This window comes from Hakea prostrata, chromosome 2, assembly GCF_041222555.1.
Source record: "Hakea prostrata isolate BN-2017 chromosome 2, UWA_Hpros_2, whole genome shotgun sequence".
Classification (NCBI taxonomy): domain Eukaryota; kingdom Viridiplantae; phylum Streptophyta; class Magnoliopsida; order Proteales; family Proteaceae; genus Hakea; species Hakea prostrata.
In genome coordinates, this window is record NC_142601.1 from 63,939,147 (window position 1) to 63,957,634 (window position 18,488).

Here is an 18,488-nt window from a genome sequence, read left to right on the forward strand (position 1 = left end):
GGAATCATTTTCTTATTAGAAAAGCCAAATTATTTTTAATGTTGCCAGAAAATTGAATTGATTTTATTTAATTGTGAAAACGAAGCAACGGAGATGGAGATGTGATATAGTCAAAGACGTGTTGTTTTTTCTACCTCACATCTATAAACATTAATCACTAGATGTATAGAGACTAATGAATATTCTACGTGGATATTTTAGATGAATGATGCTTGAAAGAATGAAAACTTTGAAATTTTCAGTAAATCAAATTCACCAATCAATACAAACTCGTATTGAATCCAAGAGATGCACCCTAAAGTGCTTTTGATTTTTATTCTCCGAATTAACTAGGTCATAAATGATACAATAGAACTTGAAATGAGAGGTATTGACACCAAATCAAATGCAAAATTGCTTCAGTCATACACGTTTAATGTCAAACGAGATTTTGATCTGATTGTCCAAAGTGTTTCTCTTGATGGTCCTGCCCATTAAATTCGTCAGAACTCAAGCAAAATCTCAACAAATAAAGATGAAGAAACCATACTTTGTAAGGCCATTTCCAGGTGAAATGCCAAAGCAATATTTGTTACATCTTTAATCATTTTCGGATAATGCCTCTTATAGAAGCCAACCGGTTTTCTATTATTGGACTAATTGACTTTGAACCACCACTATTGCCTTTATCTTTTACGTTTCATGCACTCCCAAAAGTAGTCTCCTTATCTTTTTCTCTCTTTCTTTCCTATCAATTTTGTCGCCAACAATCTAGAAAAGAAAATTAATTATCTGAACCACATTTCCAAAATGTTGACCAAGAAAAGTGTTTTTAACCAACAATGATTCCTTACCTTCTTTATTTTGATAGTTTTTTATGCTCATCTCTCAATTCTACAATAATGGGAAAATTTTGTCATTTCAAGGAGGGAAGGAAGGATAGATATTGAGAGACATTAGAACACATTATACATATATAGAGCACAAATGGAGTTCGGATCCTTTATTTGTTAACGAAGAGATCAGTGTTCTCTTCACACTTCTTTAGTACACAATAGGGGTTAAATCTACCTTTAAGTATTGATAAAATAAATCAAAGTGAGATCTTCAGTAAGCTTCCATCATATTATATAATCAAAAAGTATAAAGAGAGCATAGATCTTTAGTTGATGAATAGAGAATTTAGACTCGTACAAATTAAGAAAGGTGGGTGACTGGGTCATACCATTTATATGCGAAAAAGCTTGTATCCTGCACCATAAATGCGTAGGATCATCAAGCCAAAATTTCGACCAAAATTCCAATCCCACCATCCAAAGTGTATGGCTTGATGGTCCTGCGCATTTATGGACACAGGACCCAAGCAAAGTCCATTTATATGAGAACACAAAGAAAGATGGCCCACATACCATTTGTGTGGGAGCAAATTCCAGTAGAGAAAGAGTGAAAGAGACCCTGACATCTATGGATTTATTTCCTCACAATTATGTGGTGATAGAATCAAGGAAAAATGTTCACAACCATGGAGGAGGTTTCTTGTAACACCTTCACCTTCTCACATGGAATGGACCTTCTGCCTTCTATCTGTGAAAACAACTTCTTCACTTCTCGTTTCTACCCTCTCCTACACCACTTGTTCATGGCTTTTTCTGGCAACAAAAAAGAGTAGGTTTTGGCATAAAAGGGCAAATATGGAATCAAAGTTTTGCTATGAAATTTTCACTAAGAAGCCCCAGCCGCCCAGCTACAACATTCGCATTCTGGTTTGCTCTCTCTGGTTCTTCAGTTCTCTATCTATTTTCAATTCTTAAATTGAGGTCTATAAATTCTGCCAAATTGTTCTTTCAATTGCTCATTCTGAGTTTCTTCTCTTTTCTTTTTTCCTTTTTGGGTCTTTTGGTAAGCCACTGAATCGAAGTTTTCTTGTTGCTCTTCAAGGTTCTCAGCCATGGTGATGATGGGTCTGGAGAGACTGGTGGTGACTGTCAAGTCTAAGCTTAGATCACTGAAGACGAAGAAGCCATACGATAAGATAGATAAAAGCGAAAGCATGAGAGTAGAACTGAAAAGCAGGAAAGCCCAGAAGCTCATAGCAGAGACTCTCAAGATTGCAGATTCACCAACTAGAAAAAGCTATGCCTTCTGAGACATCAGTTTATACAAGAGTAGTACATGTAGAGATCCCTTCTGTTCTGGATGTTTCAATCCCCAATATTTTCGTTACCCTTATTATGGAATTTGATATAAATTAAGATATTTTTTGTTCTTAACAATCTATTGACTCTTGTTCCATGAGTTAGAGATGTTTCTGTTCACAAATTGCAGTAAAGGATATACTTAAAAACAAGATTATTACCACTTGTACTCATAAAAAAATAGAGTGAAAGTGAATGAATCAAACTTCAATTCAAGAAATCTGAAGCAGTGGTTCTGCTGCAATTAAGATAGAGTTTTGCATCAACTCAAACTCTGCTGAAACTTTGAGTTTCAACCTTCAAGAGAGAAAGAGAAGTACCTGCATGCTGCATCTACTCTATGGGTTTGTAAGAGAAAAGATTAAAAAGGTGTTTTAATTGAATTAAAACGACAGTCACCCTTCACCCTCCTTATAAATTTGAAAGTGTTATTTTAACGGTCACTGACAGTTTTATTTATTTATTTTGGTATCTCACGTTTTGGCATCTCAATTACATCTTCTGGAGGAGCTTTGTGGTCTACAAGACTCGAATCCATGACCTTTTCATCGAGATGTATGGAAAAAAAAAGAGAAGCTTACTAGAAGAATTTTTAAAGAAAATGAATCTCACGGTTCTTGTGAAGTCTCTAGATTTTATAGTTTGAGATTCCAATCCAGCGGTATTGGGCACATAATAGATAATAACACGGACGTAACAGATTTCAAGAAAGTATCAAGGGTGAGGGGCGCAATGCGCACGTCTAGGTCTTAAGGAAACTCGCCTCTGTTGTCTTCTTCCTTCCTCTAATCGTCTTCTTTGTTATCTGGAACTCGGCAGTTGATTTACAGCTTCGTTTTCGATGGTGATGGCATCGAATAAACGGGAGAATTAGGTTTTCCGCTGAAAATCTATTGAGACGATGGAAGCCCTTCTGTTAGGAAACCCTAATTTCACTTTGCCTAACCTCAGGAAACAGAGGTAAGTTATCCATATCTGTTTGTCTCTCATCCATAGATAAGATTAGTATCGAGGTATGTCGGTATGGATTCAACGCTGTGTTAGTTCTTTCCGAATTTTTATAGTTCCTTTGTGCGAATTTGTCTAAGCTCAATTTGATTCTTTCATGATATTGAACCCGACTTTTATATACTAAATCCCAAAAAAAGAAGCAACCTTTCGAGACAAATGGCTAAGGTAGTCACAGGGTCGTTGAAAGAAGCGCGTATCTCATATATGGCATATAGATTTTGTCCCCCCAATAGAGTTAAATGCTTCTAGAGGTGCCCAAATATCTGGAACGATAATATCAATGCTCGATTGAAATGGTTCTTCTTCTACAAGTGGAATACTCGATGAAGGAGGTTTAATTAGGCTTAAATCTGGAAATGACGATTTTTATCAGGCCATGGTTAGGGACGCACTGACAGTAGTAAGACCTTGATACCCTGAATGTACTATTGCAGAGGTGCCTTCGCGACCATAAGATGATAATTGTAGCTACCATGTTTGTGCTCCTTAAATGATTGACCGTCTGAATTGGGCTTGGTTTTCTACAGTTAGTTATATATAATTTCCATGTTCAGGCATTAATTGACATAATTCTCATTTCCTTAATCAAATGTGGAAGTTTAGATTTTCATTTTGTGTTCTTTGCTTGTACCGTCTTATGCAGCTCAAATTCGAAGAGTCGGAGACATGGTGCAGTTTTTAGAAGCCCTACATGTACAATGGATGCAACTTTTGGGGGTAACTTAGGTAAAATCTGAATTGATTCAACTTATTTTTGAGGTTGAGTATAAAATTTGCATTCTGATATTTTGCTTCTTGTTGTTTCGTGTAATTTCCACTTGACATAATTTATCAGTTTTGGAGATCGTTTTCAAACCCTTGTGCTTAAGTTTGGAACTTTACATGTTCCCTTCATTCACGAGCCTACTAGCCCTTACTTTAGGCTCTAGAAATTTGGTGGCTGAGGCATTTACAAGTTCAGTTACAAGTGGTGGTGGATTTTTCCCAGTTGTTAATAACACATAGGACTGGTTGTTAGATGCAATTATCAAATAGCCTTGGTGAAGAGCTGTGACCTCCGATGGATATCAAATTATTTTGAGTTGCTACAAAGAGTTATTCCTACTACCAACTTTTGAAGGGTGACTTGATCCAATGATTATTTCAGTTCCTTATATAAATAATTAGGAGTCTTTGTTTTTTCCTGCTATCTGATGCAAAGAAAAATCATCGTGTACAAATGGTAGTTTATTATTCACTGAAGAATATCTAGCCTTTTTTTGTTGCCTTAGTATTTCAAGGACCTGAAGATTTTTCTATTTATACTTCTATTTCTGAATAATATTGGTACCCTGTTTCAAACAAGTTGCTTTTGTATTTTGAGAACCATAAAATTTTGGCATTTTTAAATTTCTTTAGCATAGTTCCGGATCTTGTTTTATCACTGCATATTTATGACAAATATCTAGATAACAAAGCTGGATGACTAGATTATATTTGAATAGCATAGTTGAGGACCTTGAGGTGAAGAGAGCTTCTGATCCAACTTTAACTTTTGGATGGAATCAATGTTTGGTCAAGGTTAAAACCTTAAGAAGTATGAAAAACCTTTAAAAATGCAATCCATAATTAAATCAGGTTGCTTATAATAGTGCACCAGAAGGGATGAATCTTTTTTCATTTCCCTTCTTTATTCTTTTCTTAAAGGGTGGGGGTGTGGAGGAGATGAGGGGCACAAATTGGTGGAATTTGGGAACTGCTGCCTTTAAAATGTTAGAGCCAGAGACATGAAGAATAAGACGTGACAAATTGAGGGTGCCATCAATTTTTGAAGTTGGCCTCATAACAAGTCTATCCAATTTCAGTCTCTCTCCAGTCTTGGCCTCATGTACTTGACATGAGCTTGAACTGATTAAGTCCCAGCCCAGCAAAGTTCTCAGAGACATGCAGCCTTGTTAGAATTCCAGGACTGTGTTATTCCCTAAATTATCTAAATAGGAGGTAAATATCTAGCTTTTATGTGGTCTGTTTTTTCCCCAGGATAATTCTGATAGTTACCTTTTTAGGCTGGGCACCCTAATTCCTACTCTTCAATATGAAAATTTGCAAGTTGTTTTTGTCTCTAACTGCATCTTAATTCCTACTCTTCGAGTTGAAAATTTGCAAGTTGTTATTGTTCATAACATCTACCTTTAAGAGAACTTAAATGAGTGTCTTTTTTCTTTTTGTAGGAAATGTTCCAAAATTTCCCAGAATGAATGTTTGGAACCCTTATAAGCGCCTTGGTATTAGCCCTGATGCTTCTGAAGAAGAAATATGGAGTTCACGCAATTTTCTCTTGCAGCAATATGCTGGACATGAGAGAAGTGAAGAAACTATAGAAGCAGCATTTGAGAAGATACTGATGACTAGCTATGATCGAAGGAAAAAAACTAAATTCAACCTGAAAACCAGGTTAAAAAAGAAAGTGGAGGAATCCCCATCATGGATAAAGAATTTGCTCAGTGTTGTAGAAGCCCCTCCTATGGAAGTGATTCTTAGAAGACTGTTCCTCTTTGCTTTCATGGGAGGCTGGAGTATAATGAATTCAGCTGAGGGTGGTCCAGCATTTCAGGTTTATTCTTCTCTCTTCTTATGCATCACTTTGCTGTAAACTTGCTCTATACAAGGATTGGAGCAAACTTTCTACCAGTACTTCAAACTAGAAGTTCTATTCTCATCACGCACCAAAAGGAAGTGTCGTATTCTCATTTTTGTTGTATTGTTTGTCAATCTGAAGCATCTAATCCATAGTGTCTCGAGGAAATTCTCGTGAACACAATGCATGGATAATATCCTTGTCAACATGGCTTTGCTAATTTTCCCAGGAATATAAGTGAAGACAGGAGGCATTGGAGATGTTATTTTAAGTCTGAAATTGGTTCTAATATATCTCGGGGCAGGGGACGCCATTTTGTTCCTTTAACACCTCCACCTGGTTGGAAGTAAAGTGAAAAGAAGGGAAATGGAATAAAACGAAAGTTAAAAAGAAAACTTTATGGTAGTACCAACTATGATTTTGTACTGATAATCATAATTAAACTTTCTTCAGTTTTTATACTTAATCCTTTACAATAGGCCTAAGGAATCTATTTGTAAAGCAAATTTCCATATTTAGTAAGATGTCTTTATAAATGAATTGTACTCCCTTTTTATCCTTCTCTTGCAAATAAATATTTTCAATTTTTTTCCTTCTGTGATGGGGTTTTTCCTGTAGGGGGAGTCTTGGCGTGTAGATTTCCAATACTGTCCTCATATTTCTTTTTTTAATTAATGTTTTTTCTTGTAGGAATTTTGTTCTGAATTCTGTGTTCTTTTTGTAGGTGGCTCTCTCATTGGCAGCTTGCATTTACTTTCTCAATGAAAAGACAAAGAGTGTAGCCAGGGCATCCATTCTTGGGTGAGTTCTTAATAACAGGATTACTTAGCCAAGCTTGTGTCGAAATTTCAGCTCTAAGCGTGTTTTATCTACACTTTGTTTACTTTATAAAGTTTCATTCTCATGTGCTCTACCCCCCTGCCATTTTTACTCACTCTGTGGCACCTCATCTTGTGCTCCTCATTGGCTTGCATGGTGATGCCATTGCATTAGAGCAGGTGATTGTCAACCCATTTGTTTATTTGCTCTGCTTATGTATACCCACATGATTACAGGTTTGGAGCTCTTGTCATTGGCTGGATATGCGGTTCGTTCATAGTTCCTATGGTGCCCTCTGTTCTTCTCCAGCCAACTTGGACGCTTGAACTTCTCACATCTCTTGTTGCCTATTTCTTCTTGTTTCTTGCATGTGCTTTCCTCAAGTGAACCACTGTTCCCAGTTTTCTTATCTTCACAAGTGACATCCAGAATTAGGTCAGGCTGGCCACCCTTGAGGAAATTCTTTCTGTTTTGATTGCTCATGCCATAAATCAGCATGGTTAGATGACAGTGAATGAAAGAAACAAAGGTAGTATAAAATTTGGCCATTTTTCCTCTAGTCGGTATTATATAAGCTGCTGTGCTAATTTCCTATCATTGGATAGAAGCGGTTAAGTTGAACATGATAAAATTCAAGTTCAAGTATATACTTCCATGATAATTGTTTATAATTAATTGCTCTTGTAACAAAATGACCATGGCGAGAAGACCATGTCCACCATTGTGAAGCTTGCTAAAAGTCTATTTCGGCTTACAAGGCAAGGCAAGGCAAGATGTTTTTAATGGATAAGTTGAGAAGTTGAGATAATTCTTATAATTATAAAAGAAAAAGGGGTAACAGAGTATTTGGTTGCTTGGTGAGTGTGTTTGCATGAGAACAATTGCATTAATGGTTGAGCATCCAATGAAATGGGAGTTTGGATCATCTATCCACAGGTAAGGTATGGCGGGAGTTAAAGTAAGAATTTTTATATGCACCTCCAAATTTATGTTGAATCACACAGAATTTGCAAACTTTACAAAAATATCACTCACGTCATGTTATCTTAAATCATATTTTTAAGTTTAGGGTATTAGAGTAGTATAATGAATGACGCTCCCAGGCAAATAAGATGTAGGTCAGGTTATTCTATGTACCAAAAAAAAAAGTCAGGTTATTCTTGGAAAAATATCCTCTGCTCTACACAACAATGCACTTATGTATAAAAGTGCACATTACAACAGAGAGATGTGTACAATAGAGGATATTTTTTCGTTATTCCTTCCTTAATTATCTAATCAAGTTATTTTAGACGTGAGAATGTGTGACTACAACATTGAGAAGGCTCTTACCAAAAAGAATGACATTGAGAAGAGAATATTTTTTGAGAAAAATATCTTTAGCATTTATGGGTAAATTTTATTAGTCAAAAATACAAAATGCCCACAATTGTATTCATCTCATTACTATTAATCTCATGGAACTCCAATACAAACTTAAATCATTGTAATACAATAAAGATTGAGAAGGTTTGCTACATTATAGAACAAAAAAAAACCCAAATAAGAAAGGATCTATAAAAGTGTCTAGAGTAGACGGCATAAATAATAAAAAATTAATGAAAAATGTTGGTACCTATCAAATTATACAAAAAAATTGTTACCTATCAAATTAATTAAAACAGTTGGTACCAACAAAGTAAGGGTGTCAAAACCTAATCCAAACCGTTAAAACTGGACCAAACTGACCCGAACCAAAGCTTAATGGCTATGTTTGGGCTGAACAACTTCAGCCTGCACTTGTTAGGGTTGGTTTGGGCCAACCCGTGTGTGGCCCACTAGGCTGAACTGTTTGGCTCGAAACCAACCCGTTAAACCCGTTATAAATAAATAAAATAAAATAAATATATATGTAAAAGACAAAAAACCCCCCAAGTATCCATTTGTTTTGCTTTGAAATATGCAAACAACAAGCCTGTCAAAGCTTTCGCCATTTGGAAGATAGGTTTAATAAATATTTATCACGTGTATTATCATTTGAAAATCTTTTAATGCTTTATTTTGATCTATTTTTACAAGTGTTAGGAAGGGGGAGGAGAATAAGAAGAGATAGCCCACTAAAATTCATCAAGATGCTAGCTTTCTTTTGTATATTAGTTCTATAATTTCACTTTTTTGTAGAAATTTTTTTTTGGTTTTTAACACCTAACACAAGAGACTTGGAGATAACTTAATGCTTATATGTGTTCACATGTTCTTGATAAATTCCACACATCGACAAGGTATTCAAAACATCCAGCTAGTAAACCCAAACTCAAGCCGTTAGTAAACCCAATTCTAAACTAAACCGTTAACTCAAAACATTAGTCAACTCGAACTCAAACCGCATTGCCCCGAAACCGGCCGAACCCAAACCATTGACACACGTACAACAAAGGGTAGCAACTGTTTTTTTTTTTCCCCCTCCCTACAAATCATCCATAACAGGAAAAACCCTGTTGCGTATCCTGTATTAGGTTCTTCATGAGAACAAAGCAGTCAATGGAGTTTATAATCAGAAGACATACAATGACAGAGACACCGACGATGGCTAACGTTCTCCAGTCTTTCTTCATAGTAGCCAACACTCCTGCTTTGCATGATTTACAATCATAGCAGAATTCTCCCTGGTAACTGCTCCACGTTGTGCAATCACTGTTTGTTACACTTTGGATCTGATTCTGGTTTGGACGAGAAGGTTGCATTCTTGTTTATGACTCCACATTCAGTAGGGGCTGGCAGCAACCAGACTGAAACGTAAATTAAACCCAGTAAGTTGTTAATGGGATACAAGTGAACAAAGGAAACTGGAATCTTGTTTCATTTGTCTTGAATTTTGAAACATATTAATTGCTTGGCTCAGCTCATTTAATGATAAGATCTCATAATTTCAAATTGATCTGAAAAAACCAGTCTTTCTGAAGCTATAGTTTTGTCAAATCCAGAACAGAGGTGTGATTACTGCATTAGTTTGAATCTACTCATCTGAACATGCAGTTAGGTAAACAGAGATGTATGAAAAGAAGATATTATTTGAAAATCATGACCAGCAAAGCTTCTTAGTAAGCTTATATCCCAAAAACCTATAATCTTATGTAATGAAGGAGCCAGTAGAGTTTGTAGTTACAAAATTTTCAATGCATTATTTGATTGTTAATAGATATTCAAAATTCTAGCTAGAAAAGTCTGCAAAATTCTCTAGTTAAATAATGGGGGAGAGAGAGAGGTCTAAATGCACAAACCTGGGTGGGAGAGAAGTTCATATGGTAGAAGAGATCAGGATTCTTCGGGGAAACTTTCACAAACATCAATTTCAACCATGCAACTCTTTATCTTAACCCATTTATGGCCATCAACAACATGGTTTTGCAACTAATTCGTGTGATCTAGCTTTATGTTCTTTCCCTGAAATCACTTCTCTAACTTCCATTATTTTCAGTGCAACAGTGAAAACAGTGAAAGCAAAGAGACCCAATACGAACACCAACCTAGCAGACAAATAAATCCAAAAAGCTCGACAATAATAGGAAACAATCACTCCTAATAATGAAACCAAAGCCAGAAACACTCCAAACGCTAATAAAGGCAATCCAAAAAAGTTCACCCATTTGGCACTGCTATTCACATAGAGCGACAACATTATGATCAGGATTACTGGCGATACCGTTACTATCAACAAGTTGGCCGCTTTGGTCTTCGGTCTCCGGTCTCCCCCAACAGTAACAACAAAAAAAATAATTTATGAGAAAACACTGTTTTTCGAGAATCCTTGAAAAACCCTTGTCGTCGACGAGAGGATCCTTATAATGCATGGCATGGCTTGGCTTCCTAACTATAAACAAAGAGACGGAGTTCCCGATTATTGGTTAGAATCGATAGACTACGATTTTCACGAGATTCTTTTGCTTTTACGATTGTTGGGTTCACTCGGATTGTTCAATTCAAATTTAAACTCCTATTTTCACGATATTCTTTTGTTTTTACGATTGTTGGGTTCACTCGGATTGTTCAATTCAAATTTAAACTCCTATTTTCACTCACCGTTCTAGATACGAACGAGATTCTTTTGCTTTTACGATTGCTGGGTTCACTCGGATTGTTCAATTCAAATTTGAACTCCGATTTTCACTCACCTGGGAAAATGCATCCTCAACTATTTCGAGGAATTAAAACCAATTTGGGGGCATTTTTTAAATAGTAAGATTAAAAATTGATACCAAACACATTATAAAAAATGAAAAATATAAAAATATTGAGAATAAGAATCGATACCAAAATAACTGCTCAAAAATGATTTCTACCAACAAGTGAAGATATTTTTTCAATGGATAGGTTGAAAAATTAAGATAATTCTTATAAAAGAAAAAAGGGTAAGAAAATTTTTGGTTGCCTAGTGATTGTATTTGCATGGGACTAATGAGAGTTTATGGTTAAGCATCCAATGACATGGGAGTCTTGATCCTTTACCCGTAAGGGTGTGGCAGTCGTTAAAGTAAGAATTTTATATGCACCCATAATTTGCACCCACGGCCATGGGTTGTCAGACGAGACAGATACCGGTGGGTGGGGTGTGACACAGGAGGACCAGTATATTGAATGTGAAACCGTTTCTCAACTATCCATGACTTGACTCCAGGAAGCCTGTTCCTGTGAGGCCTTGTGGCCTTCCGTTCAAGAAATGGCTTTTTACCAACAAAAAAAAAGAGTCATGTTATCTTAAATCAAATTTTCAAGTTTAGTGTATTGAGTAGTATCATGACTGATGCTACCATGCAAATAAGGTTTATGTCATATTGGGAAAACATCATCGGTTGTGTACAACAGTGCACTTATATATTGGTTGAGAAAGCAAAGCAAATACAAGACTATTGAGGATTTGAAAACTTTAAAATTAGGAAAGGTGGTGGCTAAACAGCTGTGCGAATTGCTTGGCTGAATGGTCTTAAAAGTCTTACCATTAAATTTAGATTGTCCATCATATACGGTTCAGATTTAATTCAATAGATTTATTTACACAACCGTTCAGCTATACTTATGCTTTAAAATTAAGCATTAATCTCAACCTTCTATTTGGTACAAAAGTACACTGTTGTTCATAATAGATATATGTGTACAGAGGAATTTTTTTTTCTTTTCCATTATTCCTTCTTATCTAATCAAGTTATTTTAGATGTGAATTTAATATTTGATCTTGAGAATGTGTGACTCACAGCATTGAGAAGGCTCCCACCAAAAAGAATGTCATTGAGAAGATAATATTTTTGGGAAAAATATTTTTAGTATTCATATAAATTTTATCACCCCAAAACTGTCAAAAAAAAACAAAATGCCCACAATTGTAATCATCTCATCACTTTCAATTCATAGAAGTGTAGAACTCCAACACAAGTTAATTCATTGTAATACAATAAAAATTCAGAAAGGTTTGCTACAGTATATAATAAGAAAACCTTCCAAAATAAGAAAGAATATAAAAGAATGTCTAAAGTAGACAGCATAAATAAATAAAAAATAATGAAAAATGTATGGTACCTATCAGATTATTCAAAAAATTGCTACCTATCAAATTAATTAAAACAGTTGCTACCAACAAATTTCTCTTCTCTACAAATCACCCATAACAGGAAAAACCCTGTTGCGAACCCTGTTTGCATGAATTAGGTTCCTCGTGAAAAGAAAGCCGCCAATGAAGTTCATAATCAGAAGACATACAAGGACAAAGACACCGATGATGCCTAACGTTCTCCAGTCTTTCTTCAAAGTAGCCAACACTCCTGCTTTGCATGATTTACAATCATAGCATAATTCTTCCTGGTTACTGCTCCAGGTTGTGCAATCACTGTTTGTTTCACTTGGATCTGATTCTGGTTTGGATGAGAAGGTTGCATTCTTGTTTATGACTCCACATTCAGCAGGGGGCTTGCAGCAACCAGACTGAAAAACAGATTAAACCCAGGAAGTTGTTAATGGGATACAAGTGAACAAAGTAAACTGGAATGTTGTTTCGTTTGTCTTGAATTTTGAAACATATATATTGCTTGGCTCAGCAGTCAGCTCATTTAATGATAAGATCTCATAATTTCAAATTGATCTGAAAAAACCAGTCTTTCTGAAGCTGTAGTTTTGTCAAATCCAGAACAGATGTGTGATTACTACATTAGTTTGAATTTAATGCAGTTAGGTTAACAGAGATCTATGAGAAGAAGATATTGAAAAATCATGACCAGCAAAGCTTCTTAGTAAGCTTACATACCAAAAACCTCTAATCTAATGTAATGAAGGAGCCAGTAGAGTAGAACACATGATCCTCCAAACTTAACAAATTTCATAAATTAAAATGAAAAAACCTTGAGGGTTTTACAAAATTTCCAATACATTATTTGAGTGTTAATAGATATTCAAAGTTCTAAGTAGAAAAATTTGCAAAATTCTAGCTCTGGTTAAAAAATGGGGGAGAGAGAGGTCTCAATGCACAAACCTGGGTGGGAGAGAAGTTCATCCGGTAGAAGAGATCTTCACTGGGGAAACTTTCACAAACGTCAATTTCTAACAAACAACTTTTTATGTTAAACCATTTATCGCCATCAATAAAATGTTTCTGCAACCAATTCGTGTAACCTTTATGTTCTTTCTCTGAAATCACTTGTGCAACTTCCATGTCTGTCACTGAAACGGTGAAAATCGTGAAAGCAAAGAGACTCAATACGAGCACCAACTCAGCACACAAATGAATCTTTAAAGCTCGACGATATGAACCAATAAATTCTAACAATGAAACCAAAGCCACAATCACTTCAAACGCAATGAAAGGCAAATAAAGAAAGTCCATGCATTTGGTACTGCTATTCAAATAAAACCAAAACATCATCAGGGTTACTGGAGTCGATAGCAATACTGTCGACAAGTTCGCCACTTCGATCAACCTCATTCTCACTGTAACTGTAGATCAATTCCAACCAAGTCTCCCCCAACAGTAGGTGATCAGTAACAATTAACAAAAAATAATTTATGAGAAAACAACGGTTCTTGAAAATGCTTGAAAAACCCTTGGAGCTCCTGATTGTTGGTTAGAGTCGATAGATACGGACGAGATTATTTTGGGATTCTTCAATTCAAATTTGAACTCCAGATTATTTGTTAGAATCGATAGATACGACGAGATTATTTTGTTTTTACGATTGCTGGGTTCACTCGGATTCTTCAATTCAAATTTGAACTCCAGATTGTTTATTAGAATCGATAGATACGAACGAGATTATTTTGCTTTTAGATTGCTGGGCTCCCTCGGATTATTCAATTCAAATTTGAACTCCAGATTGTTTGTTAGAATAGATTGTTTGTTAGAATCGATAGATACGAAGATACGAACAAGATTATTTTGCTTTTACGATTGTTGGGCTCACTCGGATTCTTCAATTCAAATTTGAACTCCAAATTGTTTGTTAGAATCGATAGATACGAACGAGATTATTTTGCTTTTATGGGCTCATTCGGATTCTTCAATTCAAATTTGAACGTCTCTAACTCCGAATTTTACTCACTATTCTACTGGGGTTCTCTAACTCCAAATTTTACTCACTGTTCTCTTGGGGTTCCACATCCTCAACAATTTCCAGGAATTCTGTATTTAGTATGTGACACGTCACATTTAATTATCCAACAATTACAATTAATTAACAATGAATCTAATAAATTTCTAAAATTAAGCCTCAAAGAAAAATGGGTGGCAAAATTAAGAAAAATATTAGGGATTCATTATAGAGCTAGGATGTGAAACAGATGGTTGTTTGCAAGCCCTGCCCAACCCTACCTTATTAGGGTTTACAAATCCCCAACTCTTAATTTTTGAGACACCATGCACCAATATATTATATTGTTATTAAAAATAGCTTATTATATAACATTAATTAAATTAAGCTAACATATGCTAGGTTGGCCAGAGCTAAATTCAAACCAGTTCGACCCGATCAAGACTCATTATCAAGTCTGCCCTTCTTATTGAAAAAGTCAAACTCGGATTCAGCAGGGCTCAAGGTGGGTTTAGACCAAGCCGGGTCAATAGGATTTTATTCACACTATTAATCTCCTTAACAGAAAGAAAAGAAAAATTGGGCATAAATATATAGACTCAAAAAGTCGGAACACTAAATAGTACTTACAAATTAGTTTTTGGTGAGAAAAAAACAAAAAAAAAAAATGGTCTAAAGATGTTAATGAGTGGGTAAAAAAGGAAAAATTGTTTGTTAACTTTTGTCCTGAATAAATTATAAAATAAAAAATAAGTTTTGAATATCAAATAAGTTTTGGAACCGAAAAAATGAGAAACAATAAGTTTTTACCAAAAAAACATAACTTGTTTATTATGGAATTTGGAGGCATTTTTTAAAAAGTAAGATTAAAAATTGTTACCAAACAGATTAAAAAAAAATGAGAATAAGAATCATTACCAAAAGAACTGCTCAAAAATGATTTCGACCAACAAGGGGAGATGGTTCTTCAATCGGTAGGTTGAAAAGTTAAGATAATTCTTGAAAAAAAAAAAAGGGTAAGAAAATTTTTGATTGCCCAGTGATTGTGCTTGCATGGACCAATGAGAGCAGATAGTTGAGCATCCAATGACATGGGAGTTCTTGATCATTTATCCATAAGGGTGTGGCAGTCATTAAAGTAAGAATTTAATATGCACCACAATTTGTATTGAATCACTCAGAATTTAATATAAGGCTCTTACCAAAAGGAAAGACAAAGAAAATATCATTAATATTCATTAGATAAATTTTATCAAGGTATGATATAATAGTAATGGTGACTGGTGAGTAGATCATCCCAGAAACACCAAAAATTGTAATCCATCTCACTAGTGTTATTGTGAATGGTATTATAAAAATTTAACAAAACCACCAAAAATAACAAAGAATTTAGAAGAGTGTCTAGATAAAACTAATCAAAAACTATGGAAAAAATGTTGCTACCTATCAAATTAATTAAAACAGAGTTGCAACTAACAAAGCATCTGTTATCAAATTTTCTTCTCTACAGATCATCCATAGCAGGATGAACATTGTTGCTAAATTGGGGGTAGGCGTCGTTTCTTGTATGCATCATTTCGGTTGTTCCTGAGAGCACAGCAGCCAACAGAGTATATAATCAGAAGAAATAACAATATAGAGGCATTGATCACGGCTAACTTTCTCCAGTTTTTCTTCAAATTAAACAACACTCCTGCTTTGCATGATTTACAATCATAGCATAGTTTTGCCTTGTTGTTGCTCCACGTTGTGCAATCACTGTTTAATACACTTGGATTTGATTTTGGTTTCTCCCACAAGGTTGCATTCTTGTATATGAAACCACATTCAGTAGGGGGCTGACAGCAACCAGACTGAAACAGAGATTAAACCCAGTAAGTTCTCTGAAGAAAAAAAATGAACATTATTCTGTCTGGTTCAATAACATGAAGAAGCAACTGAGCAAACAAATATAAGTGAACTGAAATCTTGTCCCATTGTCTTGAATTCTGAATCACATTGCTTGGGCTCAGCTCATTTTATGAGAACATCAGAATTCCAAATGTCTGGATTTTTTTATAGCAATGGACATGGTAAGATCTCATGATTTCAAGTTGTTCCCGAACAACTAGTTTCTATGAAACAATAGCTTTCGAAAATCCAAAATAGAGGTGTCACTGCATCAGTATTAATAAAAATGCAATCCCTACTTATCTGAAAAATTAGATGAGAAGATATTTAAGAATCATGACCAGCAAAGCTTCTTAGTATGTCTACATCCCAAAACCCATAATCCAATGTAATGAAGGAGCCAGTAGAAAACATGATTCTCCACTTTCCTTCTCTACATTAGGATCAAACTTCACAAATTTCATAAAATGAAATGAAAAAAAAAACTGAGAATTTTGTGATACTTCACTACATTATTTGAATGTTAATAGATATTCAAAATTCTAGTTAAAAGAAATAGGGAGAGAGAGACGTCTAAAACCTGGGTTTGAGACAACTTCTTCTGTAAGAAGAGATGGGCATGAACATCATTGGTATCCGTGATAATTTTACAAACATTTGCTTCAACCAAGCAACTCTTAATCTTGTTCCATTTATCGCCATCAATAACATGGTTCTGTATCCAATTCGTGTAATCTCCAAGGCGGTGATCTTTATATCCTTGTCTTGAAATGACTTCTCCGAGTTTCTCGTTTGTCACTGCAATGGCGAAAGCGGTGAAAACAAAGAGACCCAATACGAGCACGAACATAACCATTAGATAAATACATAGCAGAAACGAGACTCGACAACAAGAACCAATGAATCCTAACAGTGAAACCAAAGCCAGAAATACTCCCAACGCTAACAAAGGCAATCCAATCATCCTCTCGCATTCGGTACTACTGCTATTCAGGTAAAGCCGCAACGATATGAAGATTATTGGAATCGATAAGATTAGTATCAACAGGTTCACCAGCCCGACGAAACCATTGGTCATCCATTTCATCGTAACCAAAAACAATTGATGAGAAAACAATTTTTCTCAAGGATCCCAGAAACCCTTATCGAAGATCCTTGTAATGGCGTAGCTATTCACAGAGACGTTTTCTTGTACAAGGACTCCAATAGAAAGACGGATAAGAACGAACGAGCTTCTTTAGTCTTTTAGGACTGCTGGGCTCACTCGGATTCTCAGATTGAAACTATAAATTCAGAAGAAAAAAAATATGATCCAACTGACGGAGGAAAATGCGGTAGTGATGGTCTCTGACTCCAATTCCAACTGTTCAAGTAGTTATTGTTTGCGTTACTTTCCAATGTTACATTTGTCTCTCAAGGCAAGCCATCAGACGCTGGAGATTGTCAATTGGGGTTTGAATTAACCGAGGAAGCGGAGAGATAATAGGAAGAACAGAGACTTTTAGGATTAAAATTAATGCGACTTAATCAAGAGCCCCATATCATATGTACTTTAAGTTGAAGATTTCAATGGAATTTCTTCTCTCAGTGGATAAGGGGAAAATTAAGAGACGAGTTTTGAAACATTAAACCCCATTTCCATTGGTTAAGAGTGAGATCCATTCCATTCCACTATCGATGATGAAAGACTAAGTATCACCTAAATGCTTGGCTTCTAAATCCGTGGTTGCTTACTAATCTGTTCAACAGAAAACAAATGGTGAAAAGGCTCAAAACTCATAAATAGAGTTGAATTCCAAGCATATTGTTTAAAGTATCAAGCGATTTTAAGAGACGTTTAGATTCGTATCGTATCGATTGTTGAATAATAGAATAGAAATCATCAAAATACATATGAAAGTAATATAATTTAAATAGAAAACAATAAACTCTATCTTGAGAAAGAAGGCTAGAGGAATAAAAAATCACCTTTCAATTGAGAGGCTTATATGTCCAACCCATTATCTTGTAATGAATAGTCACATGGCTTGATTGCCTTGAAATAATTCATGCCTTCAAACATTGAAGGTTTCACTTTCACCTCACATATAAATTCAATTTGGTGTCAAACGCATCTTCTAGTGTATGTCTAAGGCCTAAGAGGTTTAGAATGTGTTCTCTTTAACATAACACATTATTTAATCCGAACATTAAGTTCCCCTAAGTTTTTGGATGTGCAAATTCAAGAAATTTATCTTCATGCACAAAATTTAGTATCAATAGACAAGCTAGTCACAAATAGTAAAAAATGTAAGAGTTTGTAGCTTATCACGAGACCAGGCTTTTTCGCTCTTTTAAGCTAAATCTATACCTATGGATATGTTTCATTGTGTATCGCATCGTACAACTATATATTGGCATGTATCAGCGGCATTAGCCGATACATTGAGA

General features: G+C 35.3%; 2 protein-coding genes and 2 pseudogenes across 3 annotated transcripts; 1 reads left to right on the forward strand and 3 right to left on the reverse strand.

Moving 5' to 3' along the window:
• The first annotated feature begins 2,901 nt into the window (after positions 1–2,901).
• Positions 2,902–7,593, forward strand: CDF1 (cell growth defect factor-like protein (DUF3353)). Its single transcript, XM_089145857.1, has 5 exons — positions 2,902–3,134; positions 3,829–3,911; positions 5,396–5,778; positions 6,527–6,603; positions 6,858–7,593. The coding sequence occupies exons 1-5, from the start codon at positions 3,076–3,078 to the stop codon at positions 7,006–7,008; spliced, it is 753 nt and encodes a 250-aa protein (XP_089001983.1). The 5' UTR covers positions 2,902–3,075; the 3' UTR covers positions 7,009–7,593.
• Positions 7,594–9,074: 1,481 nt separating this feature from the next.
• Positions 9,075–10,279, reverse strand: LOC149025661 (tetraspanin-11-like; annotated as a pseudogene).
• A 1,964-nt stretch (positions 10,280–12,243) lies between these two features.
• On the reverse strand, positions 12,244–13,468 carry LOC149025662 (tetraspanin-8-like). The gene is made up of 2 exons (XM_089143592.1): positions 13,118–13,468; positions 12,244–12,573 (listed from the first exon to the last, which is right to left on the reverse strand). Exons 1-2 carry the CDS (start codon positions 13,466–13,468, stop codon positions 12,244–12,246), a joined length of 681 nt encoding a protein of 226 aa, XP_088999718.1.
• Positions 13,469–15,706: 2,238 nt separating this feature from the next.
• Positions 15,707–17,281, reverse strand: LOC149025663 (tetraspanin-8 pseudogene; annotated as a pseudogene). Its single transcript, XR_016171477.1, has 2 exons — positions 16,639–17,281; positions 15,707–16,021 (listed from the first exon to the last, which is right to left on the reverse strand). The product of XR_016171477.1 is annotated as a tetraspanin-8 pseudogene (transcript).
• Positions 17,282–18,488: the final 1,207 nt, after the last annotated feature.

Coding starts and splice junctions, on each gene's coding strand:
- LOC149025662 (XM_089143592.1), bottom strand. CDS start 13,468: ATGGACTTTCTTTATTTGCCTTTCATTGCGTTTGAAGTGATTGTGGCT. Junction 12,574..13,117: donor TGAACTTCTCTCCCACCCAG/GTTTGTGCATTG, acceptor TCTGTTTTTCAG/TCTGGTTGCTGCAAGCCCCC.
- CDF1 (XM_089145857.1), top strand. CDS start 3,076: ATGGAAGCCCTTCTGTTAGGAAACCCTAATTTCACTTTGCCTAACCTC. Junction 3,135..3,828: donor CCTAACCTCAGGAAACAGAG/GTAAGTTATCCA, acceptor CGTCTTATGCAG/CTCAAATTCGAAGAGTCGGA. Junction 6,604..6,857: donor GCCAGGGCATCCATTCTTGG/GTGAGTTCTTAA, acceptor ACATGATTACAG/GTTTGGAGCTCTTGTCATTG.